The sequence below is a fragment of the Larimichthys crocea genome, chromosome XX (genome assembly GCF_000972845.2).
Source record: "Larimichthys crocea isolate SSNF chromosome XX, L_crocea_2.0, whole genome shotgun sequence".
Lineage (NCBI taxonomy): Eukaryota > Metazoa > Chordata > Actinopteri > Sciaenidae > Larimichthys > Larimichthys crocea.
The window spans coordinates 2,661,305-2,680,909 of NC_040030.1; the positions used below are offsets into that span (position 1 = coordinate 2,661,305).

Consider the following 19,605-nt stretch of genomic DNA (forward strand, 5'->3'; position numbering starts at 1 on the left):
CCTGTGTGGTCCAATCCAACAAATAAACTGTTAAGTTAAAGCTTTGGTTCTGATAGGTGGTGACCACGATGACCCCGACCCACTGTGAGCATTACGTGGGGAAACACATGGCACCAGAAGCAGTAAGTGGAGGTGCTCCTACACAATATTACAGGTGATCGATGGATCTTAACTTTGGAGAGGACAGCCGATGAAATAAGTCAGATTGGTTGCTCTGGTTTTAAGACTTAACAAACAAATACAACTTTAGACATGGCATTTATTGCTTACATGACATGTTCAGTTACATTTTGTCACCATCAGTAGTAAATCTTAATCTACGACAATGACTGGCAATGATCGGTGCACACTTGTCGGTATATATCTTGATATATTTGTCATATAAAATACAAAAAGATTTCAAAACACTCAGTGTCATATTTTAAGAGCCCCCAGCATTAAATGAAAGGACTCTGAAACATTAGTTTCATTGAATGTTGCTGGTATTTTAATCGTCCTTCTTCCATCTTCAACATAACCAAAGTCGTAAATCCCTGCAGTGTATCAACAACCTTCAGTCCTCGGCAGATATGAGTGGAGCTACAGAGCTGAAGAGCGGTCGTTGCTGCCTGAGGTCCACCCTGCAATAACTCATCTCAAAGTCCGTCTTTGTTCCCACGATAACGTCCAGGCTTCCAGAGCACACATCGTACCCGTAGGAGGCCAACTTATGGATACGATAGAGCGCCATTTGTGTGGTGAGCTCCAGGACATTCGGACATTCCTTCACCTGCTCCGTGCTCACTCCGACATCCATCAATCCTTGGAACCGCCCCACCAGGATGGGCAAGGAGTAGTACAAAATGGCAGGGCAACGGATCACTATTTGCTTGAGTTCGTCCATGGAGCAAGCCAAAGCCGACTCGATGAAGGCGAGTGCCAGTTGCATGGCCTCTGGTCGCAGCTCTGCGATGGAGGCTCTGAGGCTTGAAACCAGGCTGAGGAGCTCCTCCGTGGTGAAGCCCTGCTCCCTGAGGAAGCCCAGACTGTCCCTCCAGGCTTCAGCCGGTCGCAGCAGGATGTACGGGTTCTGGCTGAGGAGCTTCTTCAGCCAGAGGCACAGGTTGACCTCGTCTCCGCCCAGGTCCAGGTAGGTCTCCCTCAGAGTGTGGATGACCTCCTGGTTCTGCTCCACAGGTCGACAGAAGCTCTGCGGGGCGCTGGCCATCAGCTCTCCGATGGTCCTCCTGCTGAGGCGAAGACTCTGGAAGTAAGATATGTTGGCCCGCTGGTTGCTATGGTGAGTTAAGGTGAAGAAAGAAGACGGGAACTTCTCGATGATCCTCATCAATTTGTGCTTGTTGGGGCACACGGACATCCAAAGGTCTCGCTGGGCGGCCACGTCCTCTGGCCGACACAGGACAGCTTCAGGGTGAGTCTCCAGGATGCGGGTGATTACCGTTGTGTCCGCGCCCATGTCCCTCAGCAGCTCAGCAGTTTCAGTCGCATATGCAGGGCTCTCTGACAGAACCCAGCCCTTGAACTTGCGCAGCTTTCGGATGTCCACCGACAGTTTGTAAAGGGAGTCCACCGTGTGCTGGTTCTCCAGTCTTTTGTCGGGAGAAGTTAGCGTGGAGGCGGAAGCAGAGGGAGGCCGGAGGAGCCTCATCCTCTGGCAGTAGGTGCACAGGGAGGCAGCGGTGACACGGAGCATCGTGGACGACTGTAGTGGATCTGCATGGAGAACAGAAGAAGAAAGATTACAAACCTTTCCGGCTTGTGGTTTCAAGTAAAAGTAAAGTATCATCAGGAAAAAGTACTCAAAGTATTAGAAGTAAAAGTATTCATAGTGCAGCTATGTCAAATATATGATGTTTTTGGGCTGTAGATGTTCAAAATGTGCTAAATGTTAAGTACCTCACACAGTGCTGGGTGGTTTAATCGACATCAGTTCATCATATTCTATAAGATATGATATGTTGGGAGTGTGACAACCACATATTCACAGAAGCACAACCTGTTTTCAGCTCTGCAACGATGCATTTTGCAGCTAGTTTTAATTGTTTATTTAGTTTAAGAAGTTTCTTATTTGTTATTTATTTAGCTTATCATTAAAACTTAAAATCAACAAATAGATAAATAGTAATAAAGTACAGTATTTGCATCTCAATCATGGTGGAATAGATGCAGAAAGTTGCATAAATAAAATGCAAATATTCAGGCACAAGTACAATGCAGAACTTAGTAAATGTGCATTGTTACATTGCACCTCTGCTTCTTGCCATGCATGAATAACTTGTCCTCAGAGCTGGCACTAACAGAAGGAACACTGTGTTCTGACTGCTGCTGGCTTGCACCTGTGACATTAACATGTTGGTACATGTTCAGTCTGTGCAGTATCATAGCTATGCATGACTGCACCAAGAATGTCTGTTTATTTTAAATTAGTAATAAAACCAGATATTTTTACCAGTTTCACAGCTTTGGCACCGGAAGACTCTGTCTCTCTCTCTGTCTGTCTTCTTTCTGTCACTGCTCTCTGCTTTCATAACACGGAGAGGAGCAGCTGGGCGGAGACAAAGAGGACAAACACATGAGAGGCATGTGCCTGCAGCCCGCAGGGGGGGGCGGTGCTTCATGTCCAGTCCCGCCCAGTGGACCATTTGTGGCCGCCACACGTGTACTGCTGACTCCTGCTGGTGTTTTATTCATGTTATGGTAAGTAATGGAAAAAACAAAAGAGGTCCATGAGACCCAAAACAGAGAAAAAGCAGACACAAAGGATAATAATAATAATAATAATAATAATAATAATAATAATAATAAATAATAACAATAACAATAATAATAAATTATTATTGTTATTACTATTATTATAATTATGATTATTATTATTATTATTACGACTAATATTATACAATAATATATAATATTATACAATTACATACATACATACATACATACATACATACTACATACATACATACATACATATAATATTATACAATATAATATATATATATATTATATTATATATATAATGTATTATATAAGTATGATGAATTTATACAATATATATATCTCACTCTTCTCCTATCGTCTATAGTATAATAGTCTCTTATGAACTCATATATATATTTCGCTTATATTATAACTCATCTATACATATCTCATATGTAATCTTCTACCATTATCCATAATATAGTATTGGGGGGTATACTATACTCTACAACAGATAGTCTATTACTATCTATAATATATCCTAGTATTACGATCCTATTAGTCTAGATAGCCAATCTATATATTACATATCATATATATACTATATATATCTCGGTCTCTATTACTACTTCAATATCAATACACTGCTTATCTCTCGTATCCCCAAGACCTATCTCTATTCTCCTCTCATTCTCATAGAGCTAGCTCTCGATCTATATGCTTATAATATATACTGGGGACTAACCATACAGGATGTAATCATCCACAGATGTTACTAGAACTGACAACAATATTTTTGCATTTCTAAACCTCTCACTTTGTTCAGCATGGGCTGAAGGAATCAGGAACCGTGATTGTGCTGCACAGTTTTAACCAGACGAGGTCACTGTGCACCCTGCAGAAGAATCTGCTCGACTTCTCTAAGTTAAGAAAAGGTTGAACTCACTGAACCAAACTGACCAAAGAAGCACAAGGCCATGATCGGACGACAGCTTTATTCTGGTTGAACGTCGTCTCTTCAACAACCTCCTTACTGTTCTTTCTTTTAAAGAACTCTGTGTTCATTTTGAATTGTTAAACACTGGAGGCTGTCGCTATTTATAGCCGTCATTTGTTGCCTTTCTTTGCAGATAGACACAGTTGTCCCTTGCCACCAGTAACCAAGAGTGATTATACTGGAACCAGCTGCTGTCCTCGTGTTTTAGTGGAGCTCTGTCCACTCTGTGACGTGACAGGCATGAGACATCTCACAGGCATTAAGTTTAGTTTTTTTGTCCCTCTAAGGCCACATTTGGCATCATTTTCACTCTGCCGGACCTCCAGATGATTACTGAAAGACAACCCCAGGGAGATGCTGTGTTATCTGCCACGTACATGTACAGCAGAATGACACACCAGAAGCTTTATCCTAAGGAGGCGTGCTGGAACACTTTAATTGGGATTCTCAGAGCACCTGTCACTCCCCGTCTGTTAACTCATCTTCTAAAAACTGCGTTTGTCCTTTTCCAGCGATAACTCAAGACGACGGGAACATAAATTCTTGACATCAGACATTTAAATGTTTCCGCGTGGGAGCGATTACACTTTAATCCACTCAGCGCTGAAAGCAGAAAACCTCTAATAGCAAGAATGTTTTAATTACATTCCAAAGTGGAGACGAGGCCCGAGCTGTAAAGCTCGTCTTGAATGTCGTCGTTCCTATAGGAGGTCTTTTGTGGTGCTGTAAGTGTACAAATACCAACGTTTAAAATGCACCGACCTACTGCTGTGTTAAGTAATAAAGTAGAAAATATATAAAGAATATAAAGTACTAACAAGTCAGGAAGCATGCACAGGAAATTGAGCAAAAGTTCACAGCAGTTAGAGGCTCCAGAAGTGAATTAAGAAACCTAAGGTGGACCGAATGACGCCTGGTTGCTCAAACAAACCATCCATGCTCTTAATCCTGCATAACTTTAATCCTTAATATAATGTGAACAGGTGAGTTGTATATAAATTCACCCTCAGTACAGTTGTCATGAACGGGGAAATTAGCTACAGAGACCAAAACTGTTTTTTGTACCAGGCTGTAAACATGTTTATTTCTGCTTTGAACATGGGGACTTATGGAGACTGACTCACTTCTGGAACCAGCCTCAAGTGGACGTTTGAGGAACTGCAGTTTTTGGCGCTTCACAGTCACATTTTGAGCTTCAAAGTGGCTCTTCGGAAACCTACGAGTGATGTCAAAATGGAAAATGTGACAGCTGTCACTAAAATCCCGATGTACTTAAGAGACAAACACCACACACTATCACGACAGATGAGCGAGTTCGCTGTGAAACATCGACGTGATGAGCTGTGTTGTGTTTCTACTTCCACATCTCTGTCTCTCACCCGAGGCTCAGTAGGCCTTTTTTTAAAAGTATGGGTGTTATTTGTTCTGGATGATACCGAGTGTTGCTTTGTGGCACTGGGGGAGCGCAAGTATGTGTGTGCATCTGTTGTGTATCTGAAATAGTCTCTCATCTTGTCCTTACAAAGGAATGAGGAGCGCTGCAGGGTCAGAGTAGGGAACAGGGAGGGGGTCTATCAGGGATAAGTGGGAGGTGTGTGTGTGTGTGTGTGTGTGTGTGTGGCTGACAAGACTTGGTGAGGAGAAAATAGACTATTCCATCTGTCTCAAAATCTGCCCTGCTGCTGACCCACACTCTGGAGACTCTGCTCGGTCACATGGGCAAGGCGAATCCTTAAAAACCCCCCGAGCTTCACGCCCGAGACTCCCTCATTTCTTGTGTGCAAGACACCAGCTGGTCTTGGTGTTCACCCTTCTTTCTCTTCCCTGGAAAGCCACCCGAGGTACCATCATGTCAGATACTGAGGAGATTGTGGAAGAGTACGAGCAGGAGGAGGAGGAGGAGGAGGAGGAAGAAGAAGAAGTTGAAGAAAGGGAAAAGGAGCAGAGTGATGATGAAGTAGAGAAGAAAGAAGAGCATGCAGAGGAGAATGAGCATGAGGAGTCCAAACCAAAGCACAAGACAACTTATGTGCCAAACATCGCTCCTCCAAAGCTTCCTGACGGCGAGAAGGTGGATTTCGATGACCTGCATCGCAAGAGAGTAGAAAAGGATTTCAACGACCTTCAGACGTTGATTGAGTCGCATTTCTCCACCCGTCAGAAGGAAGAGGAAGAGCTGGTGGCCCTGCGAAACCGCATCGAACGCCGTCGGTCCGACAGAGCAGAGCAACAGCGTGTTCGCACCGAGCAAGAGCGGGAACGCCAAGCTCGCCTGGCCGAGGAGAGGGCGAGGCGCGAGGAGGAGGCCGCCAAAATCCGCGCCGAGGAGGAGGCGAAGAAGAAGAAGATCTTCACCAACAAGTCCTTTGGAGGCTACCTGCAGAAGGTGGACCAGAAGAAGGGCAAGAAGCTGACGGCACGAGAGGAGAAGAAGAAGGCCCTGATGGATCGCCGCAAACCTCTCAACATCGACCACCTGAACCAGGAGAAGCTGGCGGAGAAGGCGCAGGATCTTTGGCAGTGGCTCCATCAGCTGCACGCCGAGAAGTTTGAGCTGGCTGAGAAGCTCAAGAGGCAGAAGTACGAGATCTACGTGCTCCGAAACCGAGTCAACGACCACCAGAGGGGCTCCAAAGCATCCAAGACGTCTCGTGGGGCCAAGGGCAAGTCTGGCTCCTGGAAGTAGTTGTTAGAACTGGACAGCCAAGTTGTTTTCTGGACTATTTGGTGCCTAACTTGTATCATAAAAGCTATCCCAGGGATTGTATGTATAAATATCTGATTGTTTGAGATGCTGGTATTCAACCAGTTCATCTGTTCATGAGCTGTGGTTGGATTGGATGTGTTGGTATTTTTACCCAAACAGCTGTTAAGGGTTTCGTTTTATCTGCTCACAGACAAATGTTTTAAAACGTGTGATCAAGGGTTGAAATAAGGTGCCAAACTTTCGTTTGTTTCCAATAAATCAAGACACATTTTAATATCTTTCAAGTGACATTTTATTTTCTAACTCAATCCCAAGAAAAAGGTTGTTTCTCGTGGCAAAGAGTCTTGAACTGTTGAGTGTCATTTTGTCTGTGTGGGTGTGGTTGTGTTAAGATCCAACAGGTGTGGCACAGCTGACTTTTTAAGGAGCTAATTTAGGACTAACTGTGCAGGCCTGCAGTGTTTTTAGCAAAAAGACCCAACTGTCGACTGGACGGTGAAACCCACGACCCAGAGAGTCTGCACAAGGCTTACAGAGAGGCGTCTGATGTCTTAAAGGTATTTAACTTCAATCACGAAGACCCAGTTCTTCAAAACTGGGTCTTCGCAACAAGAAATTGCAAAAGGAAGTAAACTAAATGAGAAGGCGTGAAAAGACGATTACACACTTGTTTTCACAAACACAAACAGCAATTTAAAAGACAAATTGACACTGACTAGAAAAATAATTCAAAGCAGTTTTCCCTTTTCTGTTTCTGTTCACTCTGTTTTCATGAATCAAGTCAAGATTCAAGGATTTGAATCACAATGTTCTTTTTATTAATATGTATTTTCCAAATTTATCACAATTTCTTTATGTTTCATGAAATATTTTGTTCAAATTGAGATAAAAAAAAACTTTTTCAATGGAGTCAAATAAAACAGATAAAAAATAAAAAACAGACATAGCAAACTAAAAATAATAAAGGTGCAGTACGAAGATTTGAAAACATTCAAATAAATCAGATCTTTGAGAATCCAGTCACCATCTTTCCAATTTCTCTACGAACATTTGGTTCAGACGACCTATAAAAGTCTCTTGATTGCAACAAGCACTGACTGTCCATCACACTTCTGAGAAGTACAAGTACACAGATAGGGTGGAAGCAACCCAAGAACTGCACTACTTTACAGTATGTGCGTTACAGTAAGTTTCTTTCTTCTTCAAGTTTCAGAGATTTAGGTATTTCTCAGAGTAAACCATTGCTGTCAGAGTGACCACTGAAGGGTTCTTCTGTGGTCTACTCTTGGCATTAAAAAAACAACATGCACTTGGTTTTGTCAGCAATAAGAACAAGTTTCAGTTGAAATGCACTTTGCAACTATCCTCATTTGTGGCATCAAAATTAATCTTAATCTGATTTAACCATTAAAAATAACAGTATCTGTCTTTAGAAAATCTGATTTTATATGATAGTTTTAATCCAGCTTGATCATTAAAAGGATTTAAACCACACAGCAGTGACATGTCTGCTCACTTTTTGTCCAAAAATATCCAACTTTAGGTCAAATGACTGTGCGGTAGTGATTATTACATGCACTAGGTGGCAGCAGAGTGGCAGTTTTTTTTACACATACGCACTTGTAGAAGAAAAAGTGCCATGACCATGATGCAACTAATTCTGAAGAATGCAATACATTTTTAATTAATTGAATCAAACAATTAACTGAGGCAGTCAAGTTTCTGCAGCGTATTTAATTTGAGACTAATTGGAAGTAAGTAATCGCCGTTCACACCTCGGCTCTCATTTCAAATCTGTTCACACTGACTTCTTCAATGCACAGCAGGGAAAACACCAAGTCAGAGAATATGCAGTGAATATATCATATTTGTCTCCCCTGTGGGTTTTTTTTAAAACTCTCAGTCAGGCTCAAACTGTAGACGCCACACCGCTGTTTTGCTCTCATGGCAGTGACAAGTCATTAAAGCCTTCCAGACACGGCAGTATGCCAACAGGTTACCATAGAGACTGGGAGAGGCCGCCTATGTGATCAGGTCTCTCTAACCCCACCACCACCTCCACCTCCATCCTCCCCTCCAGTCTCAACACGCCCACTCTAACATACACCTCAGCCACTTCAGCTTAGAGGTGTGGGTTGTGTATTGATGATGATGCTGTGAGAAATGCCTGACTTGACAGCGTCGAGACATACCGGTGCATCAATCGACTACTTATGTCACACCAGGGAACAAGATGTTCCCAAAACTCTGCTGCTGCTGCTGCTGCTGCTGGAGTTAGTTTGGTTGTTGCAGGTGGTGGTTTCAGTTCAGACCTGCTACTGTTGTGTGTTGGTGTTAAAGAAGAAAGCATGCAATTTAAGGTGATGCACACAGAGTCAAAATGTGTCATTCATATAAAAAAACACTGTGTGTTTGAGGGAACCATGGAACAGCAGCTGCAGCCTCATTGGGGGGGCGTTGTCTGCTCATTAGTACCCAGCGGAGACTGGAGGATAATGTAAGCGCCACATGATTGACGCTTCCTGGGCCACACTTTGAACTCTGACCAGGAACTTGTTTTCTGGTTCAGTTATCTGTAGGATGTTTTAATTAGAGCAAAGTAGATCTAACACGCACAACTGTGGTGTTTTATGATTTAAAGCAACGCTGCATAGAAATGTGTAATCCTACTGTGGTAAATATGGACAGCCGTACACGTGTATTTATTATGATTATATTCTTTTTTTTTTTTTTACAACTTTGCCACATCAAGCAAGGTCAACAACACAAGACACAGCAGCCGGCTAATGTTACTTACTAGTCCAACATCAAGAAGCCCAGCTTGGCGTCAGTCAGCATCCTCTTCGGTCTCTTCGCCTCTGTCGTTATGTCCATCGAGGCTGCTGAGCCCGGTTACATAGCCGGCTCCTGTTCTGGCACAACACCAGATGTCCACCCCCCGTCATTCCCCTGCGCTCTGGGTCTAAAAACGTCCAAAACAGGTGGCTAAAGCAGGAAACATCTCACCATTTTGACTTTTTTTTGTGTTGTCTGTCTATAAAACTTCTAATTTCTTCGTATTCCAGTAGAAATAATCAAGATTTCTCAGTCATTAAGGGGAAAAAAAAGAAGATAACTGACGATCGGCTGCTTGTAGCTTTCGTTTTTAGCTTTTTTTCATCTGCAGGTTTAATTGGCTGATTCTCACCCGATGGAGACATAATCCCAAAAAAATAAAAAGTGTAAATAAATGAACACATAAAAGAACAGAGCATCTGGTCGAGCTGACTGCCTGCATGTAAATGTCGCCGCCGAGGAACAAAACAATACAAGCGATGGCTTCCTCGACTCATTCATAATGTCTCAATGTGTATTTAACTCCACAATATCCAGCGTAATGGCCGTCATGAGCCGTGTGTGATGTAGTCGCTCATGGTTCCAATTAATTATTTATGATTACGATGAGAATTGAAGCGGGTAATGCCTTTTGGTGAGCAACACGAGAGACAAAAAGCCATTTTCAGACTCTGCTTTGTGATACAGCAAAACTCCTGTGTGCTGTTTCTGTCTTTTGTTTTGGTGCAAATGAGCTTTTTACTTCCAGCGACAACAAAGACAAATATCTGTTTTGTGATATGAGGGAACATTACTCCAGCTTTCATGTCATAAATTCAGGCAGGCAGTCGGGAGGTGTTTTGAAATAGACGTGGATAAGTCTGTTTTTCTGGGGTAAACTACAAATTAAGGATCTAAATAAGTATAGAGAGACCGTAGCAGACTTTACGTCAATCCAAGAGAGGTAGTCCGAGAAGTCGGCAGACAGTTCCTGGATGTTTTTGATATCTGTCTCTCTTTTTGCATTGTAGAGTTTTAACTTGACGCAGCGACAAACTGTGTGTACCGCAAACAATTTTCTGAAGCTCGTGCGGCGATATCCTTCACGCAATCATGTTTTTAATGCGATGTTACCCAAAAGGGTCGAAGGTCATGGACACTTGATGGTTTTTGGCCTTTTTCTCTGAATATTTAACAATGTTGTGGATTGCAGACGGTGACATTCATACATTTCTTACAATTATGCGTTTTTAGGAAACATTGTTCTTAATCTGTTGGACTGTTTGCAAAGTTGTGAACATCGCCACATCCTTGAACGACTGAGCCTTTCAAGGATACCGCAGTTCTACACAGCATCCCAACATTTTTGGGATCAGGATTGCAGTGCACAAATCCAGGCTTGCTTCTTTTACTTCAGGATCTGACTCATTATTCTACCACTTGATCTAAACTCGCACATTAATCAGTTAAGTGAACTGAAGTGCTCAATGTCCTACCTGTTATATAATTAATCAGGCAGAGGATTTGGTACTCAAGTCCAGACTAATCATGACTTCAACCCAAAAGGCCACACACATCATTGGTATTAAATTAGGAGTGAATTCACAGGTTAAGAAAGGATTTTTTTTTTTACGGCAAACATACTCTGATATACCGTCCTATTATAAACACACACAGGAAGGCACTGGGGAAAGCAGCTTTGAGAAATGCTCGCGCTCCAGATCCCTGGGCGCCTATTGCCCGTGGATGAATTAGCCTGCCCTGGAGACTGTGCAGTTTGGGCTTATCTCTGGCCTCCTCCAAATTGAGGTGGGAGTTGGGTATCGGCCAGAGGTATAAAGGAGATTTAGCCTATCCGACAGGGCATTAATCTCTGCACCTTCTCAGCATCCTGCAACTTTTCCAGCCCTGAGCACTCTGGCCATATAAAGATTTGATGTCGCCATGCATCCTATCAACACCTCAATGCAACCCCTTTGAGAGTGACTTCATGAGTACACAGATTTAGTGTGTGTCTGTGCTGGAATGGAGCCGTAAGTCTGTAATATAGTCGAGATAAAAATAGCAACAGGGGATCTTTAATTACCGTGATACTTAACTGGACTCTTAAGTCGATGCCTGTGCTCTGATCACTGCTTAATTAAAGACATTTTTTTAAAATGGTTTATCAGAAATTGATGTGACACGCTTGACACAAGAGTTCCACATGAGTAAAAGAGACAAACCACTTCACCTCATTGGCTGGTGGTCTTTGTTCCCACATCTAAACATCATACAATATCTTTATTGTCCCCATGAGAAACCCGGCTCGGTTATTAAAAATAAAACAGTACAATACACACATACGGCGACTATATAAAATCTTTGGAGGCCAGAAATGAACGAGTTATATTTAGAAATGTTCAGCTGTAGCTCCAGGTAAAGCCTTCCACCTGGCTCTGCGTAGCACCTGTTGCTATAACATGACATGCAGATTACATTGTTTAGCCACAGTTTTCTCGCGTGCGTTCCAATGTTTGGCAGCCTTTGGCGAGTGTTTTGAAACGTCCCAGAAAAGCCTTTTCACAGACTGAGTCGGTGTTGGCATCAGATAAAAATAAGGTTACTGTCTACTGTTCAAGTCTGTGGTTAGGGTCAGGATTCTCGGCAATCATCTTGGGAGCCACATTGTCTCATCTTCTGATCTTTGACCACGGTTGGCAAGAGGTGTGCTGTGTCTCAATTTGAATATTTTCATTATTACACTGTGTGCAATTTCGTCAGGGTGGTGTTGCCGTTGTGTACTTACAAGAAGTGACCATTGTGACATTTTACCACATTTTCTTGGCTGTTTTGCAACTGTGCAGAGCATCAGCACCAACATTTGACAGCTCCAGCAGCTTCCTTGGCTGCTATTTTCACAATGGCACTGAAATTTGCAAGTATGGACTTTTGCACACCGCAGGGCATATTGTACCTCTGCACAAATCTTATTCAAACCGCAAAAAAAGAGAAAAATAAAGGTCAGGTTGGGTTCTTTGACTGACATCTGTAAGTTGCTGAAGCAGTGAAGATTGCAAGTTTCATACTTTAGCAGCTCATTCAGAGACTAGACAATAATAACCAAGAGTCACTAAAGAAAGTTATTTCTGCACACTCGTCATTGGATTTGCAGATGTACAGGACTGTAGGAGAGTCTATGAGTCATTTCCAGTGAGTGTGAGTGTGTCATTCTTGTTTCGTCATGCATCGTGGGGAACCAATATAAATATAAACCCTTGCCGTTACCTAACGGCTTCCTGGCAGCGGCGCCCGCCAACACGTACAGACACAGGTCATCTCTGAGTCATCACTGGAGTGTAGGAGCTCAGGATGTTCATTCATCGAGAAAACAAACACAATACTGATATCACACATCTGCTAGCAGCCACCCGGGGTAGCAAGGACAATGAGTGGGAAGTACTGTGGTACATCGTGTGACGTGTTTTAAAATCAAGGACAAGCAACCAAAAGGTTTGAAACTTTGACTGGAAGTGTTAGAGTACAGATTACTGGGATAAAGGCGTTGTGCTGGTTCAAGCTTTCAGTTGCACTTTAAAACCATTAGCAAGAGGACGGTAGCAGTGTGAGATGTGATTTTTTTAAAGGCAAAGTGAATGCTTGAAACTGCAAAATGCCCATTTCACATCCTATTACCGCCTTTTTAATTTGTCTTCAGTTGTTTGTTCAGGTCATGGTGACTTTAGAGTGTTTCGATGGACTCCAACTTCAGCGATTATTCACTGTGATTGGCTTGTTAGTCCAGCACTTCAGCCCAAATTAAAAATTACTACTGGATGGACTGCAGTGCAGTAACTTGCTGAACTTGTTCTGACTTTGCATCCTGCAACATCAGGTCATAGATTTAGTTTGATTTATGATCAAATACCTGCTAAACAAATGACATTCCCATCAGCTTCAGCAATACTATGTGTATATATACTATGCACTATGGGTGGTGTGTGTTTGTGCTGAACGTAACTGCTGTAAACAATCAGGAAATAACTTTATATTTCACCGCTCAACCGCAGCTTTCTCTCTCAAACCGTCGGACACAAACCAATTTAAACTTCTTCTCTCGTGTCACTATTTTGCAGCGTAAATTTGAAGGGCCAGACTCAGATTTAGAAGCTGGGTGCATGAAATAAACAAAGCTAGAACACAACAGGTAGAATATAAGAGTTTAGTCCATGAATCCACCTGGATAGTCTCAGTTTCAGAGACATTTCAGGCTGACTGGAGCCAAAACGCACTACCCCCACTGAAAAACCTCATCAGCATGTTGGGATTGTCATTGTCATAAACCTCTTTAAATGCATATCTGCTGTGAATGAAACAAGATTCTGGTACCACAAGTGCTCTGGTTCTTGTCTGTTTAATAGCGGGCTTTGGTTGCATGCAGGTATACCGTCCGCGTATAGAGCAAAAGAGTTTATTGGTTGAAATGCAACCTCCGAACCCAATGGACCACGATTTAAATCTCGGCTACATGACGAACAATCCGGATGCAGATGTATCTTAACTCCAACTCTATTCTTGTGCATCAAGTTTCTAATTGGAACGAAGAGAAAGTCCCAGATTATCCGGATAAAGCATTGGGAGTTGCCCCCAAACTTTGGGCCTCGACTTGTATGCACTACACAACGAGAGCCACAACCTTTGTCTAAAGTATCTCTAAGTATTGTGTGGTATTGTCTGTAAGTGTCTGCAATGTCTTTGCAAGTTGAAAGGTATTAATCACATGTCAGTGATTAATCGTGCAGAACAGCACACCTGAAGCCAACATTTGTGTTTGTCTGCATGAACTCTTTGTTCCTGTGCAGTCGGTGGAAGAGATCTGACGTCTGTATTTGTATTGATGTTCTCAGCTCTGGCAAATGTTTCCCGGTGTGCCTCGGCCCACCTGTTTCACTCGGACATTGGATGTTGTCTCCGGTTACGGATGAGCCATACCTGTGACGGAATGAGCGGCATCTGATAAACGGCTGCATTTAGATTCAAGCTCACATCCTCCGCTGCGTCCTCTCTGTCTCGGGTGATTCATGCCGACTCCTCCACCTCTGCTCGCCATGTAAATCAGCAGAGCAGCTGGAGTGGCCCCGTTCTCGCAGACCCTTCTCCTCCAAACCTGTTATTACCACGTCTTCCCGCCACTGTGACTGCTCTGATGATAGTACCGCCACTCACACCTGTTAGAGCCACAGTGAAAACCTCTTGTATCACATCTCAGTCACGATGTTTTAATTGCCACCCTCAGACTGATTTTGAAACAGGGCTTAATACGAGTGTGAGTCAGTGGATATCAGAAGGAAATGGAGCAGCAGGGATGATCACACGAGGGAGAACATCATTAAGAGACCTTAGAAAGCACTTTGCCTTTTAGTTTTTTTAGTGTGAGAACACTCATGATCATGGTGAGTCTTTGAATATTTGATTTTTCCATGTCGTGTTCAAAAACCGCTTTTGCTGCTCAACATTAGTTTGCGTTTTAAAGGTCAGATAAGCCGACCTTTGCTGTGGTCCCTCCTCAGCGTTGAACGATATCCAAGTCTCTTGGGGTCTATTCAGTTTGTTGACCCTTCCAACTGTGGTAGCAGCTGTCACGCAATGTATAGCAGACGGCAGAACAAGCGGTTAACCCGCTGTTTTCCACAGATAATATAAAGTGTTACGTAACATAGAAAGGGATAAGAAATAATACGAAAAATGACACTTGTCCCAGGTTCGTCACCTTTTGTTACATTTTCTTACTGTAACAAAAGGTGGTGAGGAAAAATGGAACGCACGAGTGCTGTTTAAAATAACAAATAAATATAACAAAAAGAGAACTCTAACAGAGCCTATTCTATACTAAGTCACTTTGAACAAAACCAGAAACAAAAACCTTATCAATAACCAAAAAACATTGAAAACAGCACACCCCTAAATCTAATGAATCTAACAAAAAATCTCTTCATGAGTAACCAGTACGTGAATCAAACTAAACTCTGCCCAATCCCAGAAATTCCTGCACCAACCTTCACAACTCACAAAATACGAGGCGAGCTTCTAAATAACACAAAACACAAAGCCGCCATGAACTAAGAAGAACGCCCAGTCTATTTAAACTGGATCTGGGATTGATGGTAGACTCCGATTGGGCAAACCACAGCCACAACACAATAAATACTAAATGGCAGTCAGCGGCGGCCGTAACAAAAGACATCAGTCATCAGAGTTTGGACATTTTAAATTGGGGACTTATGGAGACTGACTCACTTCTGGATCCAGCCCCAAGTGGACGTTTGAGGAGTTGCAGCTTTTGACACTTGCATATTGGCTTCAGAGGTTGCCGCTTGGTCCAAGACCGTGTACGTAGCGACTAATGTTGCCCTTTGAAGTGAAAATATAATCTGCAGCTTTAATAAATTCACTTTTGAACTCGTGTTGCAAAGCGGGGACTTTGAATTCCTCCTGGCAAAGCTGGGGCTCATGGGTATTGCAGTGTTTTTACAATATAAAATATAGTAATTACAACACTCCAGTGCAAAAACGGGTCTGAATCTGACTCATGCTTATTCATGGCTTGGTCGTTTCTGTCAAGACAAATCAATTGAAGCAGTTAAAGTAATGAGAGAAGATTCCTGCGCTCTTACCCATGGGGTAAAACATCTATTTATAGCCATCTACATCAATACGTTGCTCCTCCGTGTCACCTCGGTGAATTTCTCCATAAAGCGAGCTTTGCTTTATGTTTCATCTTTCCTCTCTGCCGGCGGTGACGGTGATGGCTGGTTCCAGCGGCGGCGCTTGACACTTCTGTTTAGTGGTTTTAAATGCTCCAATGAGTTATGCATAACAATTATTTAAACAGGATGCTCGCTAGGTTTTCAAGCAGCTACTCAACAACGCAGCTCAGACACAAACACACACACACGAGATCAAATAAACACCCTCCAGACGAAACACAACCTCTGAACTCTTACGTATTACTCACCGGTCCTACCGAGACAGGAGAGGACTCTTAATAGATCTAGATTCTGATACTCCGCCAGACAGAGAAATCATTAAGCAACCACGTGACTCTTGACAGATGTTACAGGTTCCATTCCCTTCATAAAGATGACCTATCAAGATCGTCTTGGGAATTGAAAATTAACATGTGTCCGTGTCTTTGTGTTCATGCTTTTCACGACAGCGGTGGAATCACGTCTAATACCGTAATCACACATCATTTGCATATCTTTTCGCATCATAAATTTCATATTTGAATTGTGTAATCTAGCTCCTACTCCTCTGAGCATGAACACGTGCCCCGGCGGGAGCTATTATTATTATTATTATTATTATTATTATTATTTATTTTTAATGGAGACACAGAAGGCCATAAAAACGACCGTTAGGCTGCAATGGGTGGCGGCGTTACATAACTGTGTGTCCATTTAGGCCTTTAACTGTAATTGTTCCTAGAATAGAACCAGCCGCCGCTACCTCGCGTTTAATGAGCTGACCTCTGACCCGCCGTACTCGGCTCACCGTGGAAAACCCGAGCTATAATAAATCAGTCTGTGCGCGCCGATGTGTCTTCAGCTGTTAAGTGCCACTGTCTGGGGAAAAACGTGGTAAATACAAGCATCCGTAATACGAGACGGACACATCAACACGACTTGGACTTGGACATTAAAATAATTTAAATTAAATAAAAAAGGGTTTTTAATCATGTTGCCATCACTGAGGCTGTTTAATAAGCTGGTGATGGCTAATTAAAGACATCACAAGGTGTCATTATTCATAAGAACAATCTGAAAGAAGCTCTCATCTTAATTTCACATCTTCCGTGTTGACAATCTGAATGGATAATACACCCCCCCGCTCCCTCCCCAAATAATGACTAATCCTGCAGGTGCATTGTTGACGCTAACCACGAGGCCATCCAATCTCCTTCATAGAGCAGCGGTGTTAAATACCCGGCAGGAATAAGCATTCAGGAAATGACAAAGCTCTAATCATATGCATCGCCACATGGAGCTATTAGCCCCTGCTAACTAAAGATACAACTCCGCTCTAAATATGGGTTTAGTGTTCGGCGAGTGGGCAGCTTTCATTGCCACGGAAACTAATGCAACATCCCTCCCCCCCCCTTTTGTCTTTTTCTATCCGATATCGTGGATCAAAAGGAAGTTGTGCTTCGTGTCTCGCTTGCACGTAAGATCAAAAATGTTCTCTTCATGTCTCGCCATCAAACGGCTTCAAGATGAGAAAGAGGGGGGGGGGACCGTCCGGCTTTATTTTACTCTGTATTTAAGGTTTTAAAAGAGTCCTCAGCAAACTCAGCGGGCTGATTTTCTAACATCTATTATTTGCTTTAGTCGTGAGGGTTCGCAGTAGTTGAAGGAGACTGCATGGTGCCGACCAACTTCAGAGACAAATGACAAAATGTTTTGGAGGAATGGTGCTCAGTGTCAGGCCGTGACCGAGCCTTGAAGCCGGGGAAACAGCTCTTCATGGAGTTACATGGTCACCGTCTGCTGCTCCCACCTGAAGGCTAATAACTGAGCTATTGGATTGCTCTTCATCACGACAACCAAACCATTCTGCACTTGGAAATACAGAATTACACAGCAAAGCAGCTCTGAGGCTACAAGAGAAAATGTTCTGCAATACATCTGTTTATAAACATTAAAGCAACACTGCGTAGAAATTAATATTTCTGAGTTTCAGAGTGTAATTCCACCATGGTAAATATGTGGTTTATTTCACCAAGCTCTCACCAACCACCAACGTCCTCTTCGGTCTCTTTGCCTCTGCCATTATGTCAATAGAGGCTGCTGAGCATGGTTACATTGCCCACTTGCTCAGCTCCTGTTCTGGCACGACACTGGCTCCACTCCCCGTCAGCATTTCCATATGTTTCGTGCCCGTAAACCTCCTCGTCTTCCCGATGGTCCAAAACACCAGTGGTAAATGTGAGGTGACAGGGTTGCAATCAGTACCTTACACTACTAGATGCCACTAAATCCTGCACGCTAAATAAATACAAAAACACTGCTCGGCATCTGTGGAAAGAAAAAAGAGAAATGTTCTCTGTCTACTTTTTCATTTCATGCTGATCAACACTCTGAAGGAGTGTTTAGTCTGAGTAATTATGGCATTTTAAAAATGCAGGCACCAACTTCTTGCTCTCCACTCCAGTGAGAAGGAAAAACCTTATTCTAATTATTGTCTTGCGATGTCGCGAAGTCATTAACAAAAGGCTGCTCAGACGACGCTCAGACTGGAAGAGAAAGCCGAGACAGAGCTGTAATTAAAGTCTCGCATCGACTGACAGTGACTGACTTCTGTCCACGTCTCACTGTAAGTGAGGCAGGTGTGAGACATTTTAACGAAGTGTCACAGTGTTGAAGTGAATTCTCACCTCGCTTTATTGGGACTATTTTGACGACTGGAGTGTTGTTGCTGTTGTTGTTGTTTTCTTTTTGTCTGTCTGTTTGCTCCCTGTAAACAACCGATGGAATGATGTAACACCCGCTGCTGTTACGTGTGCTGTAGTTGTTTGGCCAATTATAAAGCTTACTTGTGTTTTCCTGTTATTTTGCTCTAAAGCCTGTCCTGTTGTTATCATCCTCTTGGAGGGGAGTTATACAGCTTTTAGGATTATCTATTTGCTGCTCAACAAATGACAAGCTGCCGGCAGCAAACCGACATTTTCCGTACTGAGAAGAAGAATTTTAGTCCAGATTGAGTGATACAATCATGATGGAGTTTGAAGGTCAAAGTTTGGAAGTTTTTTCAGTTGCAACAATTTTTGTTCTTCTTTCTAACAACCTTTTTAAAAGACTTTAAAGACTTGACTCCCGTGTCTGTTATGAAATTTTCTATCCTTAGGTTACACGAGGTCACGTGTGGGCCTTGAGGTCCTCGGCAGTATTAGTTGTTTGGCTTTGGTTGGGAACAGTAGGTGCCAGTCTATCTCAACACTGTGGTGTCCAGGGTCACAGAGACCTGTTGCTGCCTTCTTAGACATAATAGTTTGCCGTTGACGTTCCAATCTGCGTATACAGACATCTGTGTCTCCAGACTAGAATATGCTGACAATAACACCTGCATGAATAAAAACTTTCTCTTTGACTAATTCTGGGTGTATTGTATTTGTGGTGTTATCTTTGGGTTTAAAGTCGATCCACCAGGATGAGTTGGGCTCGACTGAGGCACATCTGATGAACTTTGAAGAGTGTCTCTAATTCTCTCCTTGGCCAAGCGTCAATAAATAATACAGCATAAGACAACAGAGGGACACTTTCTTCCTTCCTGACCTCACCACTGACCTTTGACTTGAGCAATTTCTCCACAACAGTGTCCACGTCAGAAAATATCCTAGCTGCCATGTGCA

General features: G+C 42.8%; 2 protein-coding genes across 2 annotated transcripts; one reads left to right on the top strand and one right to left on the bottom strand.

Annotated features, from left to right (window-relative positions):
- Positions 1-245: 245 nt before the first annotated feature.
- Positions 246-2,582, bottom strand: LOC109137999 (transcription termination factor 2, mitochondrial). Its single transcript, XM_019257003.2, has 2 exons — positions 2,450-2,582; positions 246-1,713 (listed from the first exon to the last, which is right to left on the bottom strand). Exons 1-2 carry the CDS (start codon positions 2,526-2,528, stop codon positions 554-556), a joined length of 1,239 nt encoding a protein of 412 aa, XP_019112548.2. The 5' UTR covers positions 2,529-2,582; the 3' UTR covers positions 246-553.
- Positions 2,583-5,444: 2,862 nt separating this feature from the next.
- On the top strand, positions 5,445-6,678 carry LOC104926285 (troponin T, cardiac muscle isoforms). The gene has a single exon (XM_074527720.1). The coding sequence runs from the start codon at positions 5,547-5,549 to the stop codon at positions 6,381-6,383; it is 837 nt and encodes a 278-aa protein (XP_074383821.1). The 5' UTR covers positions 5,445-5,546; the 3' UTR covers positions 6,384-6,678.
- Positions 6,679-19,605: the final 12,927 nt, after the last annotated feature.